Source organism: Kogia breviceps, chromosome 4, assembly GCF_026419965.1.
Source record: "Kogia breviceps isolate mKogBre1 chromosome 4, mKogBre1 haplotype 1, whole genome shotgun sequence".
NCBI classification, from domain to species: domain Eukaryota; kingdom Metazoa; phylum Chordata; class Mammalia; order Artiodactyla; family Physeteridae; genus Kogia; species Kogia breviceps.
Genome location: NC_081313.1, coordinates 343,786 through 369,092, shown reverse-complemented (window position 1 = coordinate 369,092; position 25,307 = coordinate 343,786). Strand labels below are relative to the sequence as shown.

The 25,307-nt window shown below is 54.3% G+C and overlaps 1 protein-coding gene across 4 annotated transcripts; it reads right to left on the bottom strand.

Annotated features, from left to right (window-relative positions):
* Positions 1-784: 784 nt before the first annotated feature.
* On the bottom strand, positions 785-24,425 carry EXOC3 (exocyst complex component 3). Of its 4 annotated transcripts, none has more exons than XM_059059891.2 (13): positions 24,195-24,425; positions 22,821-23,011; positions 20,180-20,399; positions 12,085-12,766; positions 10,163-10,280; positions 9,567-9,692; positions 8,498-8,598; positions 6,533-6,643; positions 6,280-6,430; positions 5,041-5,163; positions 2,685-2,846; positions 2,248-2,375; positions 785-1,763 (listed from the first exon to the last, which is right to left on the bottom strand). In XM_059059891.2, the coding sequence occupies exons 2-13, from the start codon at positions 22,962-22,964 to the stop codon at positions 1,592-1,594; spliced, it is 2,238 nt and encodes a 745-aa protein (XP_058915874.1). In that variant the 5' UTR covers positions 22,965-23,011; positions 24,195-24,425; the 3' UTR covers positions 785-1,591. The 4 variants fall into 4 exon arrangements, with proteins under 4 accessions (XP_058915874.1, XP_066886862.1, XP_066886864.1 ...); XM_067030761.1 differs by having other exon boundaries at positions 23,995-24,231; XM_067030763.1 differs by lacking the exons at positions 785-1,763; positions 2,248-2,375; positions 2,685-2,846 and adding an exon at positions 2,973-3,633 and having other exon boundaries at positions 24,195-24,249.
* Between the last annotated feature and the right edge of the window lie 882 nt (positions 24,426-25,307).

Here is a 25,307-nt window from a genome sequence, read left to right as displayed (position 1 = left end):
GTGTTGCCCCCCCGCCCCGACTGACTTCCTCGGGAAAGGAAGCAACCCCCTGCTCCTGGGCTCCGTCGTGGGGTGTCCTTGTTACGGCAGCACGACTGCACGTGGGCAGGTGCAGGGGGAGAGCACGCCAGGCAGTGCGACAGACACACAGGGTCAGGGCCCCTCCCCCTGCTTTCTGGAAACCTGCCGAGTAAAGCTGAGAGTTGGAAACCTCCTGACTTGAAAGACGCTTTTCGACTGAACGGCAGTGCTTATAGGGAGAACCGCCCCAAGACTCGGTGAGTCGGCCACGGCCTGACCACGTGACGCTGCCTTCCGGCGGAGGCCCCAGGCTGTCCGTCCTGGTGCTCCCACCTCCCCCACCGGGCGCGTGGCAGCCTGATCAAGAGGCAGGCACTGGCCTTCGGTGTGGGTGCTGCTAGCCTTCTGCCCAGTGACCTGGAGGTGACCCTCCCCTGGGTGCCGGTGCAGACGCCACCGCCCACCCCCCGGGACGAGGCCCTCATCACGCCTCCCAGCACATCCTGGCCCCGCTGGAACATGGTGGCATCTGGCATGCAGCTTGGGGCCCACCATCACACAGGTGTCCCCGGCGACCGAGGGCCCTGCCTGCCCTGGGGTGACCACTGTGTAATCAGAGCCAAGGACAGCACAGGTTACTCGGGTCTGCTGCTGTGAAGAGTCACCCCGGATATTTATTCGAGAAGGAACTCGGAGTGAAACTTCTCTCAGCCAGTGGAAAAATAAATGTATCTTCATTAACATAAGGGGCAATGACTAACGATTGTTAACACTCGACTTTATTAATTCAAAAACTGTGTACTGAGCACCGCTACCTACTAGACACTAAGTCTCGTCATGCAGGGAACAGGATTAACATGTATATTAATAGACAGCACACTGGCAAGAAACCTCGAGGAAGATCACGTCTCTTCTGAGCAACACTTCTAAGAACACCCTAATGTCTCCATTTAGGTTTTGATTCCTCCAAGAAAAAAGTCCCACCTGTGAAGTTTTCACCCCTCGTGAGGAGGAAATAGAGCACAGCATCCACTCTTCTGTCCTGAAAGCCTGTGAGGAAGGAACTGGGAGCCTCAGAGCAGCCCAGCACCGCACACGCCACATCCAGCACGGGAGGAGGAACGGGGCGAACGCGGAAGCCACCCCCACGGTCCCCTCGGAGCTGGGCTGCCGAGAAGGCTGTCCAGTGGGGCGGCGGCGGGGTAGGGACCACACGGGGCTCACGGTTCACTCAGGGTGCGACTGTGCAATTCACGTGGTGGAAAAGTAAGGTGGCTTTGCAGGCGGCGGAGATTCACGTGCCACACCTGCCCGGTGGCGGGTGTGCCCCCGTGGGAGGGAGGAGGGAGGGGGCAAGGGAGAAGTGCGCCCAACCAGACCCCAGCAGGCTGGCTCATCACCAGGAAGAGGCCCTCACGGCGGGAAGCCCTCATTTCCCACCAGAAGTCCAGACCCTACTGGGCAGCGGTTTCCGAAGTGTGTACACGGCACAGAGGCGAGGGAGTGCTTTCCCGAGACAAGGCCACCCCCAGACACGCGGCTAACGCCCTGGCGGGGGGAGCCCCACCAGCTACTTGAGCAGCTTGGCCACGTTCAGGCTGGGAACCGCGATATCCTTGAAGATGGGCACGTAATCTGGACTCGCCTGGGCCGGGCCCTGTTCCAGCGTCTCGATGATGGTCTGCTTCATGTCCCGGCTGGCGTCCCCCCGCACGGCCAGCAGCGCGCCGATGTGGTCATCCCTGGTGGGGGGAGGAGGCGTCAGGGTGCAGCCGTGGCCACTCAGCCTCTGAAACCGACTCAAGCTCCGCCGACCCCCGACCGGGCAGCAGGGTTCCTGGAGGTTCACAAAGGCTGGCGGGGAGCCAGCGCCGGGAGCCGCTCCCCTCCCTTCCTTCCCCCACACGCAGGAGGGGCCCGGCTCCGTTCCCTGGTTCCCCCTCCACATCGCACAGGATCAGCCTCCAGAAACCAGTCTGCTCGGCCACCTTCCCATCGGCGCCCCAAGCGCCAAGTGTGGCCTGGGGACGCCCGGGAACCGTGACTTGCGGTGGCGCTGGCGGGCGCCGCTGTCGTCTCTGAAACCCACTCTGCCCGCATCGCCGTCCGCACGGCATCTGGGGTCCTCGCAGGGGCCCAGACCTGCCACACTCACCAGGGAGGCTCCCACCTAATGCCCGGGACCCTCCCTCTCCCCAGAGACCTCAGGAATGACCCTGCCACTACCTGATGTCTGGGTATTTGCTGACCAGAGTCGAGACCTCCAGGTAGAGCAGAGAAGGGTCCGTGAGCTTAAGGACTTCAGCCACGGCGAGGATGGCATCACAGTGCCCGTCCATCTCCTCGCCAAACCCCTGCAGGACAGAGCACGGGTGCTGAGCAGACCGTCACCGGGCTCTCCGCCGCACCCTCTCCGGCGGAGGCCACCAGGCCGGCAAAGCCCTCAGGACTCCCTCCCGGTGGGGAGCAGCCAAGCCTGCTGGCAGCCCGGCCCCTCCCTGAGGGACAGGGACACCAAGCGCCGGGGCTAGGGCTGCCGCCGCCCCCACCCCAAGGCCAGGCGGGTCTACACGGAGACCGGCTCTTGGAGGGGGACGGCCAGCGGGGCACTCGGCTCCCGACACCACTGGTCCCGGGGACCTGGCCCGGCCAGGCGCACTCACGGAAGCCAGCTTGCGGAAGAGAAAGCGCAGCTGCTCGGCCTCGCGCCCCATCCGCTCGGCACCCTCCTTGCGCTCCTCGGCGCTCCGGAACGAGATGCGCTTCTGCATGACGGCCCGCAGGTACTCCTGCACCATGCGCCGGTGCGCCTCGGCGATCATCCGCTACGGGGCACACGGAGAACTGGGTCAGCCTGGCACGCGGGCCCCAAGGCGAGTCCAGGCCCACCGTGCACGGGCCAGCGCGCTCCTTCCCGTTTCTCACCGACACAAATTTTAGAGTCGACAAAGTAAGCACACCTGAGTCTTTATTACAAATGCTATTTTAGAAGACTGTAGCAAGCAGGTTCACCGTGTCTCACGTCTGGGACACGGGCAGAAGCACCGGCCACACAGCAGCAGCCAAAAGCCGGGACTGCCTGGACACCTCGGATGCTCGTGGCCATTCTAGAAAGCCCGCAGAATACAGTACGCCGCGGGGACGCCCGCCTGCAGCCCCGCCAGACACGTCGTCCTGGGTGCGGACCCGCCGCAGCGCAGATTCCCGTCGGGGGCGAAGGGGCAGGTGCCAGCGCGGCACCCACTTTACTGAGACCCGTCCGGTGGCTCACGGGCCATCCGGGTCTATTTTCCTCGCCCTGCCCATCCTGCACGCGCCTCTCAGCTTCTCAGCCCAGGAGCGTGGCTCGTGGGTTCAGCGGGAGGCCCGGGGACCGTGGGCCAGGCCCCTGCTCTGCCCCTCACAGGCGGAGGGCTCCACACACATCCCACCTCGCGCCCAGAAGGCTCGTCAACGACCAGTCTCTGCAGATGGTGTGACGAGCTTCTGGGAAAAGAGGAGCCCCGAGGCCCCACGTTTGGGGAAGTTTCGGAGAAGGCCGTGGTTTTCTCCGGAGCCCACCCTCAGGTAGACGGACACCTGGCAGTCACCCACGAACACGCGAGCACGACTCTGCGGACAAAAGGCGCTGCCTCAGAGTCCCAAGAACAGACATCGGAAGCTCCGTGCACCAGGGAGGCCGGGCAGTGGTGGGGACCCCAAGGGCCCCGAACAAGACAAAGCGGGACGACACCCGGCAGCTGCAGGGACCCAGGCGGAGGCCAGGCTCTTGGCAGAGCAAGTGAGACCGCGGGCTCCCGGCCACTCCAGGAGGCGAGCCACCTGGACCAGGAGTGGCTGAGACGCAAGCCCCGAGGACTTCACACACCCGCTATTAGATCAGAGGACAGAATGCTGAGAAACATAAAAGGTGGAACCAAAAACTGTACAAGCAACAAGAAATTCAAAATTGAACAGAGCTGGCCCCGCCGACCTCTAACCACCAGAGGCCCCGACAGCTGTGAAGCGACCAGCCAGGTCGATTTAAAACACCCGGCCTCCTTGCAAAGCATCACTTCTAACGGCAGGGTTAGGAGAACTGAAACTTACGAATGAGGCAAAGGCGCCCCCGTGCTGGGGGGTCCCAGCCAGGGCAGCGAGACAAGGAGGACATGAAGGTATAAGAACCAGAGAGGGGGCTTCCCTGGTGGCGCAGTGGTTGAGAATCCGCCTGCCGATGCAGGGGACACAGGTTCGTGCCCCGGTCCGGGAAGATCCCACGTGCCGCGGAGCGGCTGGGCCCGTGAGCCACGGCTGCTGAGCCTGCGCGTCCGGAGCCTGTGCTCCGCAACGGGAGAGGCCACAACAGTGAGAGGCCCACGTACCACCAAAAAAAAAAAAAAAAAAAAAGGACGCTACTCACAAATGACACAAGTGTCTACAGGGACGCCCGGAGGACCTGGAGACACGTCCTGAAGTGTCTGCACCCGAGCTCTGTGTGTCAAACCACTCACACAAAATAAACCAGAAACAGAAAGGCTGATTTTAAAGCAACAGCAAAAACCACCCAAGGCCCTGAGAATTCCCCCGCAGAAAGCTGCCTGAGCCCCAGACGGGAACAGGGGCCTTTCCCGGGGCCTGGAGGGGACCCCGACGGTCGGGGACCCTGCAGTCTCCCATGGGCCCTGTGCTGAGAGCCAGCCGCCCGCTGGCCCCCGAGCGTGAACGTGAAGAGGGAACTGCCGTTCCTGTCCAGCCTCTCATCAGAGCCGTGGCCACAGCCCCACCCGCCCTCTGAGGGGTCCCTGCTGAGGAAGTCCCTACCACCCACGGGGTTCTGGGTCTGCAGCCGTGTCAGCGTGGCCTTGGACAGCAAGGTGCATGCCCCATCACCTCCACCTCTGCCACCTTCAGACAGCAACGTCTCCGCCCTGCTTGGGTTCACAAAACCCCCGTGAACTTCCACCCAAGAACTGATGACACCAAATTCTACGCAAGATGCCAGGGGACTCGGGCCACACGTGTGCCCCACACTCTTACCTTTCTATATGGCTTTTTAATTCTGGCAAAATCATTAAAATAGTCTTCCACGGTGACACAGATGATGTCTACTGCGTTTGATCCTAACAGCCACTTCTTTGTCATCAGCTCATTGAGATGTTGCTGAAAGCACAGACCACAGAAAGCACCCTCACGACGGCCTGTCATCAGGAGGGAGGCACTTGGAGCCACCGTCCTAGGCCCGCCTGATGTTCTGATCACAACAGCGCCACTCAGGCGGAAACTCTGCCAACGTGTACTCTAACTGTAAAGACTTATCCCAGACGCGAGGGAGGTATCTGTGCGTACACATCTTACCTTTATTGGCTATACCCATTTATTGTGTGGACGCTCTGTAATTTGTGTACCCAACTCTGACGAACATTTAAAATGTCTCATTTTGCAATTATAAAGAATGCTGCAGTGAATCTGTATATTTTTGCAGCTGAAATTCCTAAAACTAAAAGTTATTAATCAGAAAGTACGTAAACTACAACCTTGACGACCGTTGCCCTCCAAAACTTGTGCCAACTGCCCTCCCATAACTGTACCGATTCACAGTTCTGCACAGAATACAGGGGTCTCATGCCCTCAACATCACGTGGTAGCAATGTTCTTAATCCTTACCGTCCTGGTAAGCAACAAAAAGATTCAGTTTTAATTTGCTTTTCTCTGAAGAGCAGTTAAGACTGGGCACTCTGTTTCCTACTTAGGACACATGCCTCCTTTTTCTGTGAAACAGTTATTCACGTCCTTTGCCTATTTCTCTATTATGTTGTCTTTTTAAATACACTTTGTTTTCTAAACCATTTCTGAGAAAATGACAGATGTCATGAAATGACACCACCCATCACCCCAGGAGCTCCTTCCCTGCAGGACCCAAGATGATCGTGATTCTATTTTTTACATCCATGCTGGTTTCTGCCAATTCCATACGATGCTGAGCCATTTTCACACCTTCTGAAATACCCTACTCGCTCACCGCGCACCACGCCTTGGAGGCGGTCTGAACGCGCGGTTTGTGGCTGCGCTCTGAGCCTCTGCTCAAGCCCCAGCCGGCCGCGCGACGGGCACGCAGGCCCGCCCGTGCCCTCAAGCGGGAATCCGCTAATGACCATAACCAGTCTCCTTTCCGATGCCAGCTTCTACCCTGTAACCTGTTGAGTGCTCTGGGCTCTAACGCTCCTGGAAGGGCCTCTCCTCGACGCCACACCGGGGGACCCGGCCTGCGGCACCCACCTCCAGGTCCAGGAAGACCTCCTCCAGCAGGCTGCCGCAGCCCTCCTCCGCAATGGCGTCCAGAAGCCCGTCCATGCTCGGCTGGCTCAGAGACACGCCTTCTTCCACGTCTTGTGGCAAATACTTTCTCTTTAAACTGACTATGGACTCTCTGCGGGGAGACAGAGGGGACAGGGGCCCGGTGAGGCAGCCGAGCAGCCCCTGCCCGCGGCCCCAGGGCCCCCGCCGCCCCCGCGCCCCGCGCACTGCGCACTTGAGGGCCTGGCAGTTGTTGACGAGGGCGACCAGGTACTGCACGTAGCAGCGCGGGTACTGCCGCTTCCGCAGGTGCTCCTCCTTGTACAGCCGCGCCTCCTCCTTGTACCTGGGGACACACGGCCGTGTCACAGCGGCCTCACGGCACGGCGCCACGCACAGCCTCACTCATCACATTCTGCATCGCCAGCGCTGGGCCTGACGGGTCTTCAAAAATAAAGGATTCTGGGGGGGGGGAGGGCGGTGACCTATGCTAACAGAAGCTGATCATCTAAAAATGGTTATTAAACATTAATTTCGTTATCAAGCTTTGAAAGACGGCTCAGTGTTCAGATTTTACAAATATCCCGAAACATCTGTAACTGGGGAAGTATTATTTCGTCTGACACATGATTCACCTAGAAACTCACACAACAGTGTTTGGAACACAATCAAATGTTAGATTAAATGTCCTTTTCTGAGTCTTTCCCCGAAAAAATCAAACTAAAAATAAATTAGACTCTTTCAGATGTCAAGAAAACAACTGAGGTGGCTACACACTTCATTTTAAAATTTATCATGGAGATTCTCAAACGTATATGGGAGTCCAAGAAAGGCACAACACGCTGTATAAATTTGTATGCGTTTGCAACAGACGTCAAGGAAGGAGCAAAGTGAAAACTGGCCATTAAAGGGAAGTAATCAAGCATTCATTCCACCCTTCCGTCCAAAGCATGATTCAGGTGAGCACACAGCGGAGGCTGCTGAGGAGAACATCTACTTCACAGACAATACCAGCGGGATGACTGACTCGGGCCATGACCCACGGTGGACAGCTGACGGGGATTCTAAGCAGGGGCCTGGCTGTCGGCGCCCGAGCCACAGGAGCAGGGGTGTGGAGCACACAGCCCGGGCCAGCTTATGGGCAGACGGTAAGGAAACACGGAGGAGCCCCACGGCCTTCAGAGCCAACCTGTGTTCGTGGGCAGACGGCAGCTGGAGGCCGGGCTGGAGGACACTGGAAGGAGGGTCTGTGCGTCTCCACAAGCCAGCGGCTCGGAGCGGGAGGCGCTGCCCTCCAGCGCCACACAGTGCAGGCCTTCTGCCGACCTGGTCTGAACACACAACTATAAACGGGTGGGTCTGAGACCCACACACAACCCTGGTGTCAGGCGGCCCCACGGAACGCTCCTGACGGTTTCGGTGGGTCGACGGCACTGCAGTTAGGGTAGGGAATGCAGGGGATGAAATGCTGCGACGTCTGGGATTTGCTGTAAAGCGCAGCTGACCCCTGAACAACGTGGGTCTGAAGCGTGCAGGTTCACTTACGCGTCAATTTTTTCAGTCACCACGCACCGCGGCACTACACGAGCCGAGGCTGGCTGATCTGTGGACGCGCGACCACGGCAGAGCGCCGCCCGCAAGCTTACATGTGGATTTTCAGCCGCACCAGGGGGTCGTCCCCTCCAACCCCCACGTTGTTCAAGGGTCAAGTGTACTTCAGCAGAGCGAGGGGGAGGGGAGCCAGACGAGGCAAAGGGGTGGCTTTAAAGGGCAGCTTTTGAACCTGGATGGTGGGCTAAACAGGTTTTCAGGCCATTCTTCCTACTTCCATATACGTTTGAAAATCTCCGTGTACAGCTTGCGGGGGGGGCATCCCTGTGGAGGGCACCCCGGGGAACGGGACAACAGGAAGGCTGACTGAAGGAGGTCCCCAGCTCCAAGCCTGCAGTAGCACCAGCCCGCTGCTGAGAACCCCACACCATCACAGCCGGGACCCCGGGGGAACGCAACCCATTCACAAGGCAGCGAACAAGAAAGGGCTGGAGTTCTGACTAACAGAAAAAGGTGACCACAGTGAACCCAGGCTTGAATTCTTCTTCAATACCAGCCAGATTAGGATCAACACAGTTTTGCTCTCCATTAACAAAACAAAACAAAACAAAAACACTTTCTAAGTTAGCACACTGGCAGGAATACATACCTACTTAAAAAAGAATTCATTTGCTGAAGACACAAAACGAGTACCTTTGTTTTCAAATCTTCACTTATCTGAGCAGCGACTTGAAGGTTCTGTTCGAACATCTAAAAATCGGAGAACTTATGAATTCTGATATAGACTCACGAGGGTGCAGATTTCCCACCATATAAACCCCCCAACTGTTAACTGGGAGTCAGGACAGTCCAAATTCAGAAGAAAAAATGAAGCCAGGTGAAAAGTAACAAAGTTACTTAAACAAACACACAGAACTTTCTTACCAGTTAAAAAGAAACCCAGGGAATCATTTCCTAATTACCTGCAAACAGGCTGGTCTCCACAAGGGGGACACGAATGTTCTCACGGGGAGACAGCGAGACGAGGGGTCCAGAGAGGTCGGGTGTGGCTGGGGTCACACGGGTACCAGGGGCTGGCCTGTGGTTTGTGATGTGGGTTTCTTAAGAAGCACCAGGAGGCTACACACTGGAGCTGGGGGCAGCCGGACGTGGGAAGGTGGAGAAGGGCCAGAAGGCAGAGCTCACCCCCTGTGGTCACAGGATGTCCGTTTCCAAAGTAAAGGGAAGGGTGAAGCCCAGCGTGTCACGGACTAACGGGATCACCGAGAGCCTAGCTGGAGTGCGAGCTCGGCGCCAGCAGGAGAGCACTGACACGGCTCGGCCTGCCTACCGTCGGCAACGCTTCTCAAAGGAAGGGGACTGGACAGGCCAGACAGAGCGAGCAGGCTGCAAGAGCGCACGATGACGCTAAAACCCTGAAAGGCTCCTCCCAAAGGACGTCAGGTTAGACTCGACTGCGTGGCAAGTACGAAGACAAACCTTGGCCATGACATCAGGAAAGAAGCGAACTCTAATTTGAGCATCAGACACACATAACACATAATCAGCTTCCGGTTTGAGATCAAAAACCAGCAGGAGAACAAAAACCATCAGGTTTCGCGGCCGTGGGCAAAACTACTGGCGAGTCTGACCCGCGGCTCCGCAGCTCCAGAGAGAAGCAGGTCCTCTCCGCCGGCAGCACGCGACCGCGTGCGCCTGCAAAGCCCGAGGCCCGGTACCTGGAAGACGATGGCGGGCAGTGTCGTCTGGTAGTAGCCGTCCTGGTCGGCCTCAGGTTCAGTCTCTTTCACCCAGTCCTTCCTGTCTGTTTCTAGGGCTTTCCGCAGCCAGGCGATGATGTTCGACTAAGCGGGAGGGAAGAAGAGAACCAGCCCTGGAGCCAGCAGGCCGCTCGCTCTGCAGCGGGGCAGCCGCAGGAGCGAGCGCCGCCCCCCGGGCCCAGCCCCCACGCGGGACCCCGCCAGCCTCCTCGACTTGACCTTGCGGACACGGTCGTGCCAGAGGACAGGCCAGGTCAGTGGGGACGGGAAGCACGAGACCGACGTGCCTCCGGCAGGCCATTCATGGAGACCCGCCGCCCCGGCATCCCAGCACAGCCACGGCGCCTCCGTCACAGGCTGCCTGGTGTCAGGCTCCCTGCGTCCCAGGAGCAGACCTGACCACCTCATCGCACCCTGGGACCCCCGAGGGCACCGGGCGGTACCTCCCCGCCACCGCCCCCCCACTCCCGGGCTCGGCGCCGTGAGGCGGGCAGGCGCCACGGCACATCCGGGGCGCCTGCAGACCCGACTTCTCAGAACCAGCCTCCACTCACTGTCAGAGTCGACATGTAGGTGTCCAGCAGCTCGGAGACCACGTCTGGAGAAAGCAGAGGCTCCAGGACCCCGACGTCCACGTCCGGGGCCAGCTCTGCGTTCCCCATCATCTCTGCGCTGCGGGCACAGCCGGGAGGGGCAAACAGGAAAGCCTCAGGTGAGCCGTGCTACTCCCTGTCCCAGGGGCCTGCAGGGCAAGATTGGTTTGCTCCTCCCACGGCGCCCCCTGAGGAAGACCAGGGCCTGGCAGGTAGGAGGTCCCGTGAGTCGGAGAACAACAGACAGGCGCTGAATTTAGAAACGTAGGGCGCAGGCGCTGACGCCGCTGGTCCAGCAGGAGGACAAGGACCCGAGCGGAGACACCTGACGCCTACAACCAAACACGAGTCGGCAAGTGAAGTGTCAGCACTCGCGGCCTATAGTGCTGAAGAAGGGAGGGATGTGAGCCAAGCTTCAGAAAACAGTTTTCATAAAAAACAGACACAAGCTAGGTATGTGGCTGGGTTCCTAAACGTCCAAGGCTGAACGCTTGGATGACTCCCTAAGTGTGGATTGAGAATGACAATCCTGACTATTAACAGCTCGCCCACCACTCCTAAGACATCCAGGGTCTTCCTGAGTGAAAAAGCACCTCATGAGATTCTGCAAAGATTAAGAGACCATCTACAACTTAGATTATTTCTGCCCCAAGAACCTTAACTCCACATGATAATGTTTCTAGTGCGAAAGCAGTACAACTTTTCCCATAAGAAACTCCAACACGATAGGGCGTGGTGACCAACAAGAAGCTGTCAAGAACCGCCACGGACAGAAAAATGCTCACAACGTGGCGAGTGAAAAACAAAATCAAGGCCTAAAACCATGCAGGTCACACAAATGCACACCCTGGAGTCTGGTGGCTGGAGCCCGGTGAGGGCCCAGGCCCCAGATTCAAGTCCTGCTCCCCACCCGAGGGCCACGTGACCCTGGGCGTGTTCCTCCCTGTGCCTCAAAACGAAGATGGTGGTGGGAGATCTTCCTCGAGGGTGACCTGACGACAGGATCAGGTGACGGCAATGGAGGGCGGCGCACAGGAGGCGCCGAGGCCCCGGCCCAGCACAGGAAAGCAGAGAGCGCGCCAGCCTCAATGAATACGATGTTTTCTTTCTCTTTATATGTTTCCGTGTCGAAATGTACACGTTCTCTACTACAAGCAGCTACCAAAAAACAAACACAGACCAAAAAAATCCCAAAACCTTATTGCTAAAACGGGAGGTTTAATTAACTTCTACACACTAGCGACAAGACAGGCTAGAATAAAACGTGCTTCCCTCTCGCTAGCTAATCCTAAAAGAATTTCTGAATACCCCACCACTGGCTTGTTTTTCAAACCCTACCTCAAAGTAATGCCTGCACAAAGTGGCTCACACCCCTTTTATGAAGTGACAAAACCTCAAGGCTGAAGTGCCAAAGGGTAGCTGATTCTCCTCTCACGCTGGTGAGAAGAAACCAAACTCGGGTGGTCAGAAGCCAGCAGGAGCAAGCTGGTGTCTCCTGAGCAGCACATGACTCTGTGCAGGTCTCAGGACCTCCTGGGTCCACGTGTCCTCACCTGTGCAACAGGTGACACCACCTGCTCTCAGTGGCACCGTGAGAAGGCGGGTCAGGAGTACAGGAAACGCAATGCCTAACTGCTCACTACGGCCTGACCGGCCAGAGCCCAGGCACCACCCAAACGCAAGAGCGTCCACAGGACCACGGGCCGGGCCCGACCTCGGGTCACAGACGGACCAGAAGGAGACGCATCGGCCAGAAGGCCACGCCCGTGGGTGCTGAGCACCCGCTCCGAGCAAGAGGGCCCAGCAGACGTTTAGAAACTGTCAGTGCGCTTTGCCCGCAGTGTCTACGAGGCAGGAAACGCCAGGTGTACAGGTGCAGTTACCTGGTGTAAGTGTTTAAGACCCACGTCAGCAGGCTCACGATCTCGTTTGCTTCCAGGTCCTCTGATGCGAGCTCCTGCATTCGTGTGCTTAGAGCCTGGTGGTACACATTCAGGAGGTTCCTGAAAATCTGGTAGCGAGGAGGGAAACACTGCACCATCAGGTTCCTGGTGACGATGAGGTCGTCCAGGACGCACTTCCTTATGATCTCCAGGTGGCGGACGAGCCACATCCTGTCGGACTGCCTGGTGTCCGCCTGCGTGCCCTCAATCCTGGTGGTCACCGTTCTGTCCAGGATGGCAAACATCTTCTCCTTCCAGTTCTTGGGCCTTCCAGGAGGAACAAAGCCAGTTTGCTTTTTTCGGTCGAGTATGCGCCTGTCAATTTTTTCTTCCCTTTCGATGATCCTGACAACCGAGACCAGCAAGGTGGGGTCACGGCGCACGGTGACCAGAGACCTCTGCAGCACCACCCACAGCTGCTTGGCCAGCTCGTCGGACAGCCCCTGCGTGCTCCCGAAGTAGCTGTGGATGAGGGTCATGTCACGTGTGTTCCCACTGTCCGTGCGGTACTGCTCGTACATCAGCCCGTCCCGGGAACACTCCAGATCCATCAGCTTCCGGTGGGCCTGCAGCAGTGCCCCTTGCTCTATGAGCTCCTGGGTCTCCCTCACGATCTCGGGCACTGGAGGGAAAGGCACAAGATGGCACTGTGAAAAACCACACAAAGGGCCATGTGGCACTCTGTGACCAGCAAACTGTCTCCCACTTGGACAACGGCTGCACTGACAGACTCCATCTGAGTGCCTCTTTTGGAACTCTGGAGTCTACTGAAGGCACACAACTTGCAGGGAAAGGTGAGAAGTAAGCTGTGGTTAACACGGGTGCATTTCAGCTCTCGGCACCAGTAGAAAAGTAGAAACTGACTGCAAATGACCAGGAGAGGCACAGGCTCAGAAAGACCTGAGAAGACCTTGAGCTTACATCTCGGCCTTCCTCAGCACAGACACAGACTCCAACAATCAAAACAACAAACACAACAAACAAAATCAGCGTACCCTGGCAAAGAGGAAAATCTGATTTCCAGAGTTACATGTCATTAGAGTCTAACATCCAGCGTTCAACAACAACATCACAAGGCGCACGAAGGTGTAGAGAGAGAAGGGGATTCAGGGAGAAAATAAACCAACAGAAACCATCCCCGAGAAGGACCAGATGGTGGACTAGACAGACTCTAAAGTAAACTCTTAAACATGCTCAAAGAACTAAAACAAAACGTGGAGGAAAGTATAACAACTGGATGAAAAATTTACTTCAGATTTTCAAAGCAGGTTTGATGAAGCAGAAGAAAGAAACAGCAAACTTGAAGACAGGACAAAGGAAATTATCAAGCATGAGGATAAAAGGAAAAACAGACTAGAGGAGAGTGAACAGAGCCTAAGGGGTTTGTGGGGTGCACACTGTGGAAGTCCCAGAAAAAGAAAGAAAGATGGGCAGGGCCACTACAGGCACGCCGTGCTTTACCGTGTGCTTCACTTTACTGGGCTTCACAGATGCCGCAGTGTTTACAAACCGAAGGTCTGTGCAACCCTGCATCAAGCAAGTCTACCAGCACCGTTTTTCCAACATCATTTGCTCACTTCGTGTCTCTGCGTCACCTTCTGGTTATTCTTTCAATATTTCAAACTTGTCACTATGATTGTAAGTGTTACGGTGATCCATGATCTTTTTTTTTTTTTTTTTTTTTTTTGCGGTACGCGGGCCTCTCACTGTCGCGGCCTCTCCCGTCGCTGAGCACAGGCTCCGGACGCGCAGGCTCAGCGGCCACGGCTCACGGGCCCAGCCGCTCCGCGGCATGTGGGATCCTCCCAGACCGGGACACGGACCCGCGTCCCCTGCATCGGCGGGCGGACTCTCAACCACTGCGCCACCAGGGAAGCCCGATCAGTGATCTTTGACGTTACTATTGTAATTGTTTGGGGGCACCAAGAATCGTGCCCGTATAAGATGGCAAACATAATCGACAAATGTGGTGTGTGTCTTCACTGCTGCCCCGTCCCTCTCCCTCTCCTCAGGCCTCCCTATTCCGAGACACAAGAATACTGAAATCAGGCCAATTAATAACCATACAATGGCTTCTAAGTGGTCCAGTGAAAGGAAGAGTCGCACATCTCTCACTTTAAATCAAAAGCTAGAAATGATTAAGCTGAGTGAGGAAGGCCTGTTGAAAGCCGAGATACGCTGAAAGCTGGGCCTCTTGCGCCCAACAGTTAGCCAAGCTGTGAACGCAAAGGACAGTTCTGGAAGGAAATTAAAAGTGCTACTTCAGTGAACACACGAATGGTAAGAAAGCAATACAGCCTTATTGCTGATATGGAGAAAGTTTTAGTGACTGGACAGGAGATCAAACCAGCCACAACATTCCCTTAATCAAAGCCTAATCCAGAGCAAGTCCCTAACTCCCTTCATTTCTATGAGGAAGCTACAGATCAAAAGTCAGAAGCCAGCAGAGTGTGGCTCATGAGGTTGAAGGAGAGAAGCCATCTCTGTAACACAGAAGCGCAAGCTGAAGCAGCAAGTGCTGGTGTTGGAGCTGCAGCAAGTTCTCCAGACGATCTAGCTAAGATAATTCATCTGCATTTTTTTTCAACGCAGACAAAACAGCCTTCTATTGAAAGAAGATGCCATCTAGGACTTCCACAGCTAGAGAGGCGAAGTCAGTGCCTGGCTTCGAAGCTTCAGAGGACAGGCTGACTCTCGTGTTAGGGGTTAACGTAGGTGGTGACCCTAAGGTGAAACCAATCTTCACTTATCGTTCCAAAACTCCTAGGGCCCTGAAGAGTTATATTAAATCTATTCCACCTGTGCTCTATAAATGGAACAGCAAAGCCTGGATGACAGCACATCTCTTTACAACATCGTTTACTGAATATTTTAAGCCCACTGTTGAGAACTACTGCTCAGAAAAAAGATTTCTTTCAAAACATGACTGCTCATTGATAATGCACGTGGCCACTCAAGAGCTCTGACGGAGATGTGCAACAAGATCCTTGTTGCTTTCCTGCCTGCTGACACAACATCTATTCTGCAGCCCATGGAGAGAGGAATAACATCGACTTGCAAATCTTATTATTTAAGAAATACATTTCGTAACGCTACAGCTGCCATAGATAGTGATTCCTCTCATAGACCAGGGCAGAGTCAATTGAAAACCTTCTGGAAAGGATTTACCATTCTAGATGCCATTAAGAACATCTGGGATGATTCATGAGAAGAGGTCCAAACACCAACGTTAACAGGAGTTTGGAAGAAGCTGATTCCAACCCTCATGGATGACTTTGAGGGGTTCACGACTTCAGTGGAGGAAGTAATGGCAGATGTGGTGGAAACAGCAAGAGAACCAGAATTAGAAGTGGAGGCTTGAAGAAGTGACTGAACTGCTGTGATCTCATGATAAAACTTTAACACATGCAGAGTTGCTTCTTATGGATGAACAAAGTTCTTAAGATAGAAACTACTCCTGAAGTTTGAAGATGCTGTGAAAATTGTTGAAATAACAAAGGACTTGGTATAGTACATAAACTTAGTTGACAAAGCAGCAGCAGGGTTTAAAAGGATTGACTCCCAATTTTAGAAGAAGTTCTCCTGTGGTAAAAATGCTATCAAACAACATTGCTGCTACAGAGAAATCATTCCTGAAAGGAAGAGTCAGTCAACACAGCCAACGTCACTGCTGTCTTATTTTAAGAAACAGCTGCAGCCACTCCAGCCTTCAGCAACCACTGCCCTGATCAGTCAGCAGCCATCAACATTAAGGCAAGACCCTCCACCAGCAAAGATTATCTCTCACTGAAGGCTTGGAGGATGGATAGCATTTTTCAGCAATGAAGTATTTTTTATTTTAGGTATGTACATTGTTTTTTTTTTTTAGACATACTGGTATTGCATACTTAATAAACTACAGCACAATGTAAACATAACTTACATTCACTGGGAAACCAAAAAATTCGCGTGACTCGCTTTGGTAAGATAATTTGCTGTACTGAGGTAGTCTAAAAACGAACCTGAGTTATCTCCAAGGCATGCCTGTATTTTAAATAATGGTCAAAAATTTACTACATTTGATGAAAGACATAAATATAAACATTCAAGAACTCAACAAACTCCAAACAGAAAAAACTCAAAGAGACCCAACACCGAGACACATTTTAATCAAACCATGGAAAGCCAAACAGAGAGAGAGAAATCTTGAAAGCTTCAACAGAGAAGCAGCTGATCACATACAAGGGATCCTCAATGGAATATCATCAGATTTCTCTTCAGAGACTTTGAAGGACAAAAAGCAGCCTGCTGGTAATATTCAAAGTGCTAAAAGGAAAAACACCTGTAACTCAAGAATCCTATATCTGCTAAAACTGTCCCCCAGAAGTGAAGGAGAAATTAAGACATTCCCAAACAACAGCTGAAGGAGTTTGTGACCACTGGACCTACGCCATGAAAAATGCTAAAGAAGTCCTGCAGGTGAAATGACACCAGACAGCAACTTGAAGCTGGGGAAGAAATGAAGATCTCAGTAAAGGGAAATACATGGGCAACTGTAAAGCCAGTATTATTGTAACTTCGCTTTGTAACTCTTTTTGTTCTACATAATTCAAGAGACTAATACATTTAGAGAAAACAAAATGTTAGTCCAAAGCTAGTACTAACAGAAAGCTAGAATTGCTGTAACTCTGGTTTATAATTCCACATTTTACTTTCTACGTAATTTGAAAGACTACCGCATTTTTTTAAAAAAAGCAGCTAGTCTGTTTTTAGATACACAATGCATAAAAGATGTAGTTTTGTGACATCAATAACTGAAAGGAGATGGGAAGTGTTGTATAGGAGCAGAGTTTCTGTATATTATTGAAGTTATGCTGGTATAAATTCAAATTAGCATTATAACTTTAGGATTTAAATGTAATGCCCATGGGAACAAAAAACGATAAAAGCTATAGAATATACAAAAAAAAGGATTGAGAAAGGAATTAAAACACTTTACTACAAAAAAAATCAACTAAACAAAAAAACTATAATGCAGAAAATGACAAAATAAGGGCATACAGAAAACAGTTGGGAAATGACAGAATTAAGTCCCTCCTTACCAGTAATTACTTCAAATGTAAGTGGATTAAACTCTCCAATCAAAAGACAGAGACAGGGCTTCCCTGGTGGCACAGGGGTTGAGAGTCCGCCTGCCGATGCAGGGGACGCGGGTTCGTGCCCCGGTCCGGGAAGATCCCACGTGCCGCGGAGCAGCTGGGCCCATGAGCCATGGCCACTGAGCCTGCGCGTCCGGGGCCTGTGCTCCGCAACGGGAGAGACCACAGCGGTGAGAGGCCTGCGTACCGCAAAAAAAAAAAAAAAAAAAAGACAGAGACTGGCAGAACGGATAAAAAACACACGATCCAACTTTACGCTGCCTACAGAAGACTCACCTGAGATCCAAAGACACAGATAGATTGAAAGTGAGAGGATGGGGAAATTTTTTTTTTTTTTTTGTGGTACGCGGGCCTCTCACTGCCGCGGCCTCTCCTGTTGCAGAGCACAGGCTCCGGACGCGCAGGCTCAGCCGGCCATGGCTCACGGGCCTCCCAAACCAGGGCACAAAGCCATGTCCCCTGCATCGGCAGGCGGACTCTCAACCACCACGCCACCAGGGAAGCCCAAGCAGCACACTCTTAATCAATGGGCCAAAGAAGAAATTACAAGGAAAATTAGAAAATACTTAGAGACAAATGAAAATGAAAACACAACATACCAGAACTTACAGAATGCAAGCAAAGCAGTGCTAAGGGCAAAGTACAGCTATAAACACTTCAGTTAAAAAAGAACGATTTCAAATCAACAACCTAACTTTGCAACTTAAGGAACTAGAAAAAGAATAAACTAAACCCTCAACTACAACAGAAAAGAATATGAAAAAGAATATACCTACATATATGTGTATACCCATGTGTATAACTAAACCACTTTGCTGTATACCAGAAACTAACACAACATAAGTCAACTACACTAATTATTTTTATAAAAGTTCTTAAAAAAAAAAAAAAGCTAAACCCAAAGCTACCAAAAGGAAGGAAATAATAAAGATTAGAGCAGGGATAAACAGAGAATCAAAAAACAAAACAGAAAATCAACAAAACCAAAGGTAGTTCTTTGAAAAGACTAACAATTGACAAATCTTACCTAGATGAACTAAGAAAAGAAGACTCAAAAGCTAAAATCAGAAATAAAAGTGAGGACATTGCTACCAATTCTACAGAAATACAAAGGATTGTCAGAGTACTATGAACAACTGTACACCAGCAAACTGGATAACCCAGATGAAGTGCAGATTCCTAGAAACCCACAACCTAAACCACAACGAAACAGAAAATCTAAATAGACCTGTAACTAGTAAGGGACTTGGGGGCATGGGGAGCTATCATTTAACGGCTGCAGATTTTTTTTCTTTCAGTTTTATTGAGATAGAATTGACACAGAACACTATATCATAACGTTTCAATTTTGCAAGGTGAAAAGAGTTCTAGAGATGGATAGTGATGGTTTCACAACATACGAAAGTACTTCATACTACAGCGCTGTGCAATTAAAAATGGTCAAGATGGTAAATTTTATATTATGCATATTTTATAATTTTTAAAAGTGTGGAGAAAGAAACAGGCTGTGCGCACAGCACTACTGAATTACAGGCAATGAGGCAAGTCTGAAGGGAGCCAAACCACCACATCTTCCCAGTGAAGACACACTCCTGACAAAGACCACATCTCCATCACAGCCTCACTGTCCATCAAAGGAAGAAAATTATTTTCAGCCTCTGTGGATGCAAAGGTAACTTTTTGGTTGTTTGGCATTAGCATTACAAGACTGGAAGAAAATGTCAGTCAACAGGAAATTATACGAGGGAAATTAACTAAGAAGGCTGGTTGAATGTCATGAAGGAGACCCTGGCAGGGAGACGGGACCAATTCCAGGTCTCAACTGTCACCAAGAGGAGCTGCTTCCAGAGCACCCACCACAGTCGGCAGTGCTGTGCCATTCATGGGGGGACGGAGATGGGCCTCGGAACGTGGCCCTAGGTGTCAGGCCCCGGGAAGCTGAGCGTGCAGAGGGGCGGGGTCAAGACTCAATAACGGTGCCATCAGAAAAGCGCAGGAGGAGGCCAGAGGGACAGGGCCAGGAGCAAGGCCACCCATGCTGCGGGTTTACACGTGGTCGGCAGAGGGGAGGAACTGCACCAGATTACACTGCGGGTCGAGCAGAGTTCGGCAGGAAGTGCAGAAAGAACTCGCTGAGGCCAGACACCAGATAAAGGCAGGGAAGGGGCTGGACCATCCCAAGGTTCCGGCTGGGAGGCTGATGCCCTGGCAGAGGCAAGGGGACGAGGGGAGGGACTAGCTCCAGGGGTGGAGCACGAGGAGGCGGTGCCCAACACAAGGGGCAGCCTGTGCTGGCGACGCCTGGGGCTGAGCCCACACGGCCCGTGGAGCGCTCCTCCTCCAGCCAGCCAGGTGCTGGGACAGGGTTCTGAAAGGGCCCCTCCCACGCCCACACCCTCCCCACCAGCCCCAAGGACTCCCCCAGGCCCGGCTCGCACGGGGACTGAGACTCGAGGGTGGGCCCTATGCGCCCGCTGCCCCGCCCCCAGCCTCTGGCCTGTGCCCACTCTTCCCGTCTGGGAACTGCACCCTCGGCCGTTGGCAGGGCTGCTCCGTCTGCAGACGGCGAGCCGTGCCGGCGGGCGGCGCTGATTGCATCCTCCAGCTCCTGGCCGAGTCCCGCTGGCCACACTGCAGCTGCGGGAACCACGCTCACGCAGCGCTCGCTCAGTTACCCGCTTCTGGGCCTGTCCTGACAATTTCAGAACCACAAACGTTCTACTAGCCTTTATTTGCTCAACTGACCATCCGCCCGTGTTCACGATAAGAACCTAACCGTGCAGGCGGAAATCACACGTCTGGGCAGGCCGACGACAGCGGCAACGGCCCCGCGGCACCCACAGGCAAGGAAACAGGCACGTGAGTGGTGGGAGAGCGCGCGGCTGCGGCCCGGCTACCTGAGAAGATGTTCTTGAGGTTCTCGACGGCGGCGGCGAGCTGGCTGTGCCGCACGACGGCATCCTTCACATCCTTGAGGCTCTCGACGGTGTTAATGCTCTGCCTCCAGTCCTTGCTGACGTCGGCCAGGGACTGCTGGATGTCCTTGACGTCGCTCAGCGCGCTGTGGAGCTGGCTGAGGCCCGTGCGCACCCCGTCCAACTGCGACTGGATCGCGGCCTAGGGAAGACACCGGGTGGGTGAGCGGAGGCGGCGCGGCCACGGGCAGACCTTCCCCAGGAGGCTCAGAGCGTAGAAAAGAGGCGTTTCAGCAGCGGAGAACAGCCAACGCCCGCAGACAAGACGACGAAACGCAACAAGGATTCCACTGACTCGTAAGGTAGCTTCTCCTTTTCTCCACTGCTGCCTTAGAACGAAACAACGTTTTTAAAGCTCTGTTGAGAAAACCTCACAACAGCCCTCATGCAGCCCCTTGACCTGAAAATGCCAGACTCCACCGTGGGAACGCCCCGAGTCCCAGGGCCGCCCCTTAAGCGGTGCCCGTAGAAGGACCCTCCACGCCACCTCTCAGGCGCCGCTCAGTTTCCTAACAGGCCTTCACTGGGCGGAGAAGCCGCCGGACACGCTCCTCAGCCTCAGCGGAGAGGGTTTTCCTGCTGTCCGGCCGGAACCAGACCCGGCTGCAGGATGGCCGGCGCCACGACGCAGAGCTGGTACATCTCAGATTCGGACTCACTCTGAGAGCCCGCGGCAACGCCACCCAGCGAGCTGTACAGTCAGAAGGGAGAGGGCAGGAAGGAGCAGCTGGTGGGTGGGAAAAGGAAGGGAGAGACTGGGAGCACAGTGGTGGTCAGGGACACCTTTCACCCACGGACGCTAAGTAGCGTTTAGAAGTGATTAACGATTTCAACAAAACACAACAGCTGTCAACTAAGGCCACAAGTTCCTAGAACAGATTAAAATTCTAAATAAGGGCTTCCCTGGTGGCGCAGTGGTTAAGAATCCGCCTGCCAATGCAGGGGACAGGGGTTCGAGCCCTGGTCCGGGAAGATCCCACAGGCCGCGGAGCAACTAAGCCCGGGCACCACAACTGCTGAGCCTGTGCTCTGGAGCCCAAGAGCCACAACTACCGAAGCCCCCGTGCCTAGAGCCCGTGCTCTGCAATAAGAGAAGCCACCACAGTAAGAAGCCCACACACCACAAGGAAGAGTAGACCCCACTCGCCGCAACTAGAGAGAGCCTGCACGCAGCAACGAAGACCCGACGTGGCCAAAAATAAATTACAAATAAAATTAAATTCTGAATAAAAATGTAGCAGGTCTAAACTATTTTTTTTCCTTTTTGTTTTTTTCGTTTTTGGCTGCATCGGGTCTTCGTTGCTGCACGTGGGCTTTCTTCTCGTTGCGGCGAGCAGGGGCTACACTTCGTTGTGGTGTGTGGGCTTCTCATTGCGGGGTCTTCTCTTGTGGAGCACAGGCTCTAGGCACACAGGCTTCAGTAGTTGTGGCTCACGGGCTCTAGAGCGCAGGTTCAGTAGTTGTGGCGCATGGGCTTAGTTGCTCTGCGGCACATGGGATCTTCCCGGACCGGGGCTCGAACCCGTGTCCCCTGTGCTGACAGGCGGATTCTTAACCACTGTGCCATCAGGGAAGCCCTAAACCATTTTTTTTTTTTTTTAATGTTTAGGGCTTTTTTCTCCCCTTGCAGAGCACAGGCTCCGCAGCCATGGCTCACGGGCCCAGCAGCTCCGCGACATATGGGATCCTCCTGGACCGGGGCAGGAACCCATGTCCCCTGCATCGGCAGGCGGACTCTCAACCACTGCGCCACCAGGGAAGCCCCTACACCATTTTTTAAATTGACATGAAACTGTTTCAAATTAGTCCAATAGGCTGCTTCGCTGGTGCAAATGAATGACCCTCATCCTGTCTCAACAAACCTGCACTTGCCTGGACGCTAACGTTTTCGACTGGAGAGGTGACCTTACTGCCCTGTCAGCGTGAGAAGTCCCCTTCCTCAGATGCGCTCTCGAGTCCTCAAGACCCTGTGCTGCCAGTCAACTAGAGCAGGCCACGGTCCCAACGTTTTTAGTAACTACCCAAGTGTGCGTAATTTTAATAAAACCTCCTCTCTCTGTGTGAATTAAGTTGAAAGCCAATCCAAATCATAAAAGATCGATTTTCTTTCTTGCCTCACTCTCACACACTCTAATAAATGAGTTGAGCTCTCCTCCTTCCTGCCCCAGGGCCAGCAGCATGCCTGGTACGCAGTCAGCCTACTACAGCATGTGCCAGAATGAGCCAAACAAAATGCTCTCTGGATACACTCTGTAGAAGAGCTTTTAATAAAGAAAAGCTGTTATTCTTCTAGTGTTTTTTAAAAAGTTAAATGGACATTTCTGGGTGCTCAAAAAGGTTGCTCCTTTGGTGTTTTCAACATTCCCCCAGTCTTGTTTGTCAATCTACTGATTGGCAGAGTATTGTTGGAAGGAACGTGCTAAGTCAAGGTAACGTTCAAGGCCGCCCCCCTTCCCACCTCATCACAAAGTCCAGTGGTTAAGCAGGAACCTGAAACTTGAGATAAAAGCCCCTGTCCCGCCTGGGAGTGAGGCAGGCGCCCATGGCCACTCTGGCCTCATACCTTCAGTCTGGCCTCCACGGAGGCCTTCTTCCGGGCCTCTCTTCGGCGATACTGCTCCACTTTGTCCAGCTGGTCCGGGCGCTGAAGCATCCCAGCAACCCTCTGGACTGCTGTCGCAACAGCCTCCCGGTCCGTCTCCTTCATGGCTACAAAGCTGGCAGAATCTCTGCGCCTGTCATGCTAGAGGCATCCTGTGTCCACAGGCAGAGAGGGAACAGGAGGGGGAAGATGCGTTAGGGGGGTAGAAATGTTAGCAACGAAACCTACCCCCCTCCACCAACAGGGCTGTCCACCGCGGGGCTCTAATGAGAGCATTCGAGATCATTAACCCAGTAAACCTGAAAGAAAGTTGAACTAGGATTATGAACCCCTCGATAAGCAATACAAACCTTCAGAACACAGTTTCACCTTTAAGCGGAGCAGGAGCGATTACAGGTATAAGACATTGACATGCAGACGATGCCTCTACGTGGGCCCCAAACTACTCATCGTATCAGATGTCAGTCTCCAGGGCACTTCTCTCCCCCAGACAGGGCCAATTTCTCATTTCCAGAGTCCTCACACCACCCCTTTACACACCGCGGGGCGGGGACCACGTCAGGACACCTCGTGAACACGTGGAGGCACAGGGACAGCACGCACCTTACCCTCCCTAGCTGAGGTTCCGGCACCCGTCCTACCATTTCCCTCAAAAATCACTGTCTGCAGTATCCCAAATTCCATTTCTTACTGTTTAACCGCCCTAGTCAACAAAGGTGAGAGAGCAGAAGGCGTCTGCTCAGGTGCAGTGCACAGGGCAACAGGTGCCTGGACACCAAGCACACCTGCCTTCAGCGCCAGTTCCACCAACATCCCAGCCACGGAGCTAGGGACACCTAGTGAGCGTCTGGCAGAGGACTGACTTCAGCTCTCAGCCGCCCGTCTCCATGTGCGTTTTCTGTGCAAAATTCTCAAAGACATTTCTTACCCCTCCCCACACGCTTTCAGAGCACCACCCAAGTCCGCGCAGATCCCCGAGGGCCCTGGACACGACTGCCTTTCGTGTCCGCCCACGGAGCGGGGCTGCGGCGCCGTCCCTCCTCGCCCCCTTTCCTGATCACAGGCCCGCGCACAGGGCCGGACAGCCGGGGCGGCCGCGCGTCTCCCCGCCCGCCACCCGCGCGCAGCTCTGCACCTGCTTCCTCCTTCCTCGCGCGGCGCGTCTTCGGCCCCTCCGCGGACACGAGCCTCGCGGCTCGACTCGGCCGCCCCCGGGACCCCACTGCCACCCGTACCGCCTCCCGGCCGCGCCCGCACCCGCCGGAGCCCGGCGAAGGGACAGCGGGCGGCGACCGCGACCACCGCCGTGGTACCGCCCTCCCGCAGCGGCCTCACCGTGCGCGCCGCCGCCGCCCGGAAGTGAGCGGCCGGCGGGCACTTCCGCTTCCGGCCTCGCGATTGGAAGGGTGGGGTCTGGGCGGTCCCGGCGCGCGGGGTGAGTGACCCGGCGAGCCGACTGCTGACGGGCGCCGCCCAGACTGGCCGAGACCGAGCGACCAGGAGAGAGCAGAAAGGGGCTGCGGGGCGGCGCGGGAGGGCGCGAATGCACACACACTGCACGCACGTAAACACACACCACAGGCACACGCCAGAGACAGAGACCACGCACGTGTAGACACACCAAACACATGCACACCACGCCCAAAGACGCGCACCACCTGTATAGACACAGCACACACAGCAGACACACACCGCACAGACACATACCACATACAGACATGCCACACACATACACGCCATAAACGTACACACACACCACACCCACGTGAGCACACGGGGGCAGGAAGGTGGAGCTGTGCGAGCCCCCCATTGCTGTGGCCACGTACACCAAAAATTACCAGTCAGCTGATCAGCGGATCATGTTCTAAGGGCCAGGACTCAGCACCGTACTGTCTCTGATGGCTGATCCCTCTATTATGTCATCTGCACCTAGTAATTTATGAAAATATAGCACCAAGCTGAGAAATGAAGAATCTAAACAAAAGTTAAAATTATGTTTGAGGGCTTCCCTGGTGGCGCAGTGGTTAAGAATCCGCCTGCCAATGCAGGGGACAGGGGTTCGAGCCCTGGTCCGGGAAGATCCCACAGGCCGCGGAGCAACTAAGCCCAGGCACCACAACTGCTGAGCCTGCGCTCTGGAGCCGAAGAGCCACAACTACCGAAGCCCCCGTGCCTAGAGCCCGTGCTCTGCAATAAGAGAAGCCACCACAGTAAGAAGCCCACGCACCACAAGGAAGAGTAGACCCCGCTCGCCGCAACTAGAGAGAGCCTGCACGCAGCAACGAAGACCCGATGCGGCCAAAAATAAATTACAAATAAAATTAAATTCTGAATAAAAATGTAGCAGGTCTAAACTATTTTTTTTCCTTTTTGTTTTTTTCGTTTTTGGCTGCATCGGGTCTTCGTTGCTGCCGTGGTCCTTAGGGGGCCGTGGGGCCCCTCTCCTGC

Excerpts from the sequence above, each read along its gene's own strand:
- EXOC3 (XM_059059891.2), bottom strand. The coding sequence starts at position 22,964 with ATGAAGGAGACGGACCGGGAGGCTGTTGCGACAGCAGTCCAGAGGGTT. Across the intron at positions 20,400-22,820 it reads CCGTGGAGGCCAGACTGAAG|GCCGCGATCCAGTCGCAGTT; the intron begins GTATGAGGCCAG and ends TGTCTTCCCTAG. Across the intron at positions 12,767-20,179 it reads CCTCAAGAACATCTTCTCAG|TGCCCGAGATCGTGAGGGAG; the intron begins GTAGCCGGGCCG and ends CTTTCCCTCCAG.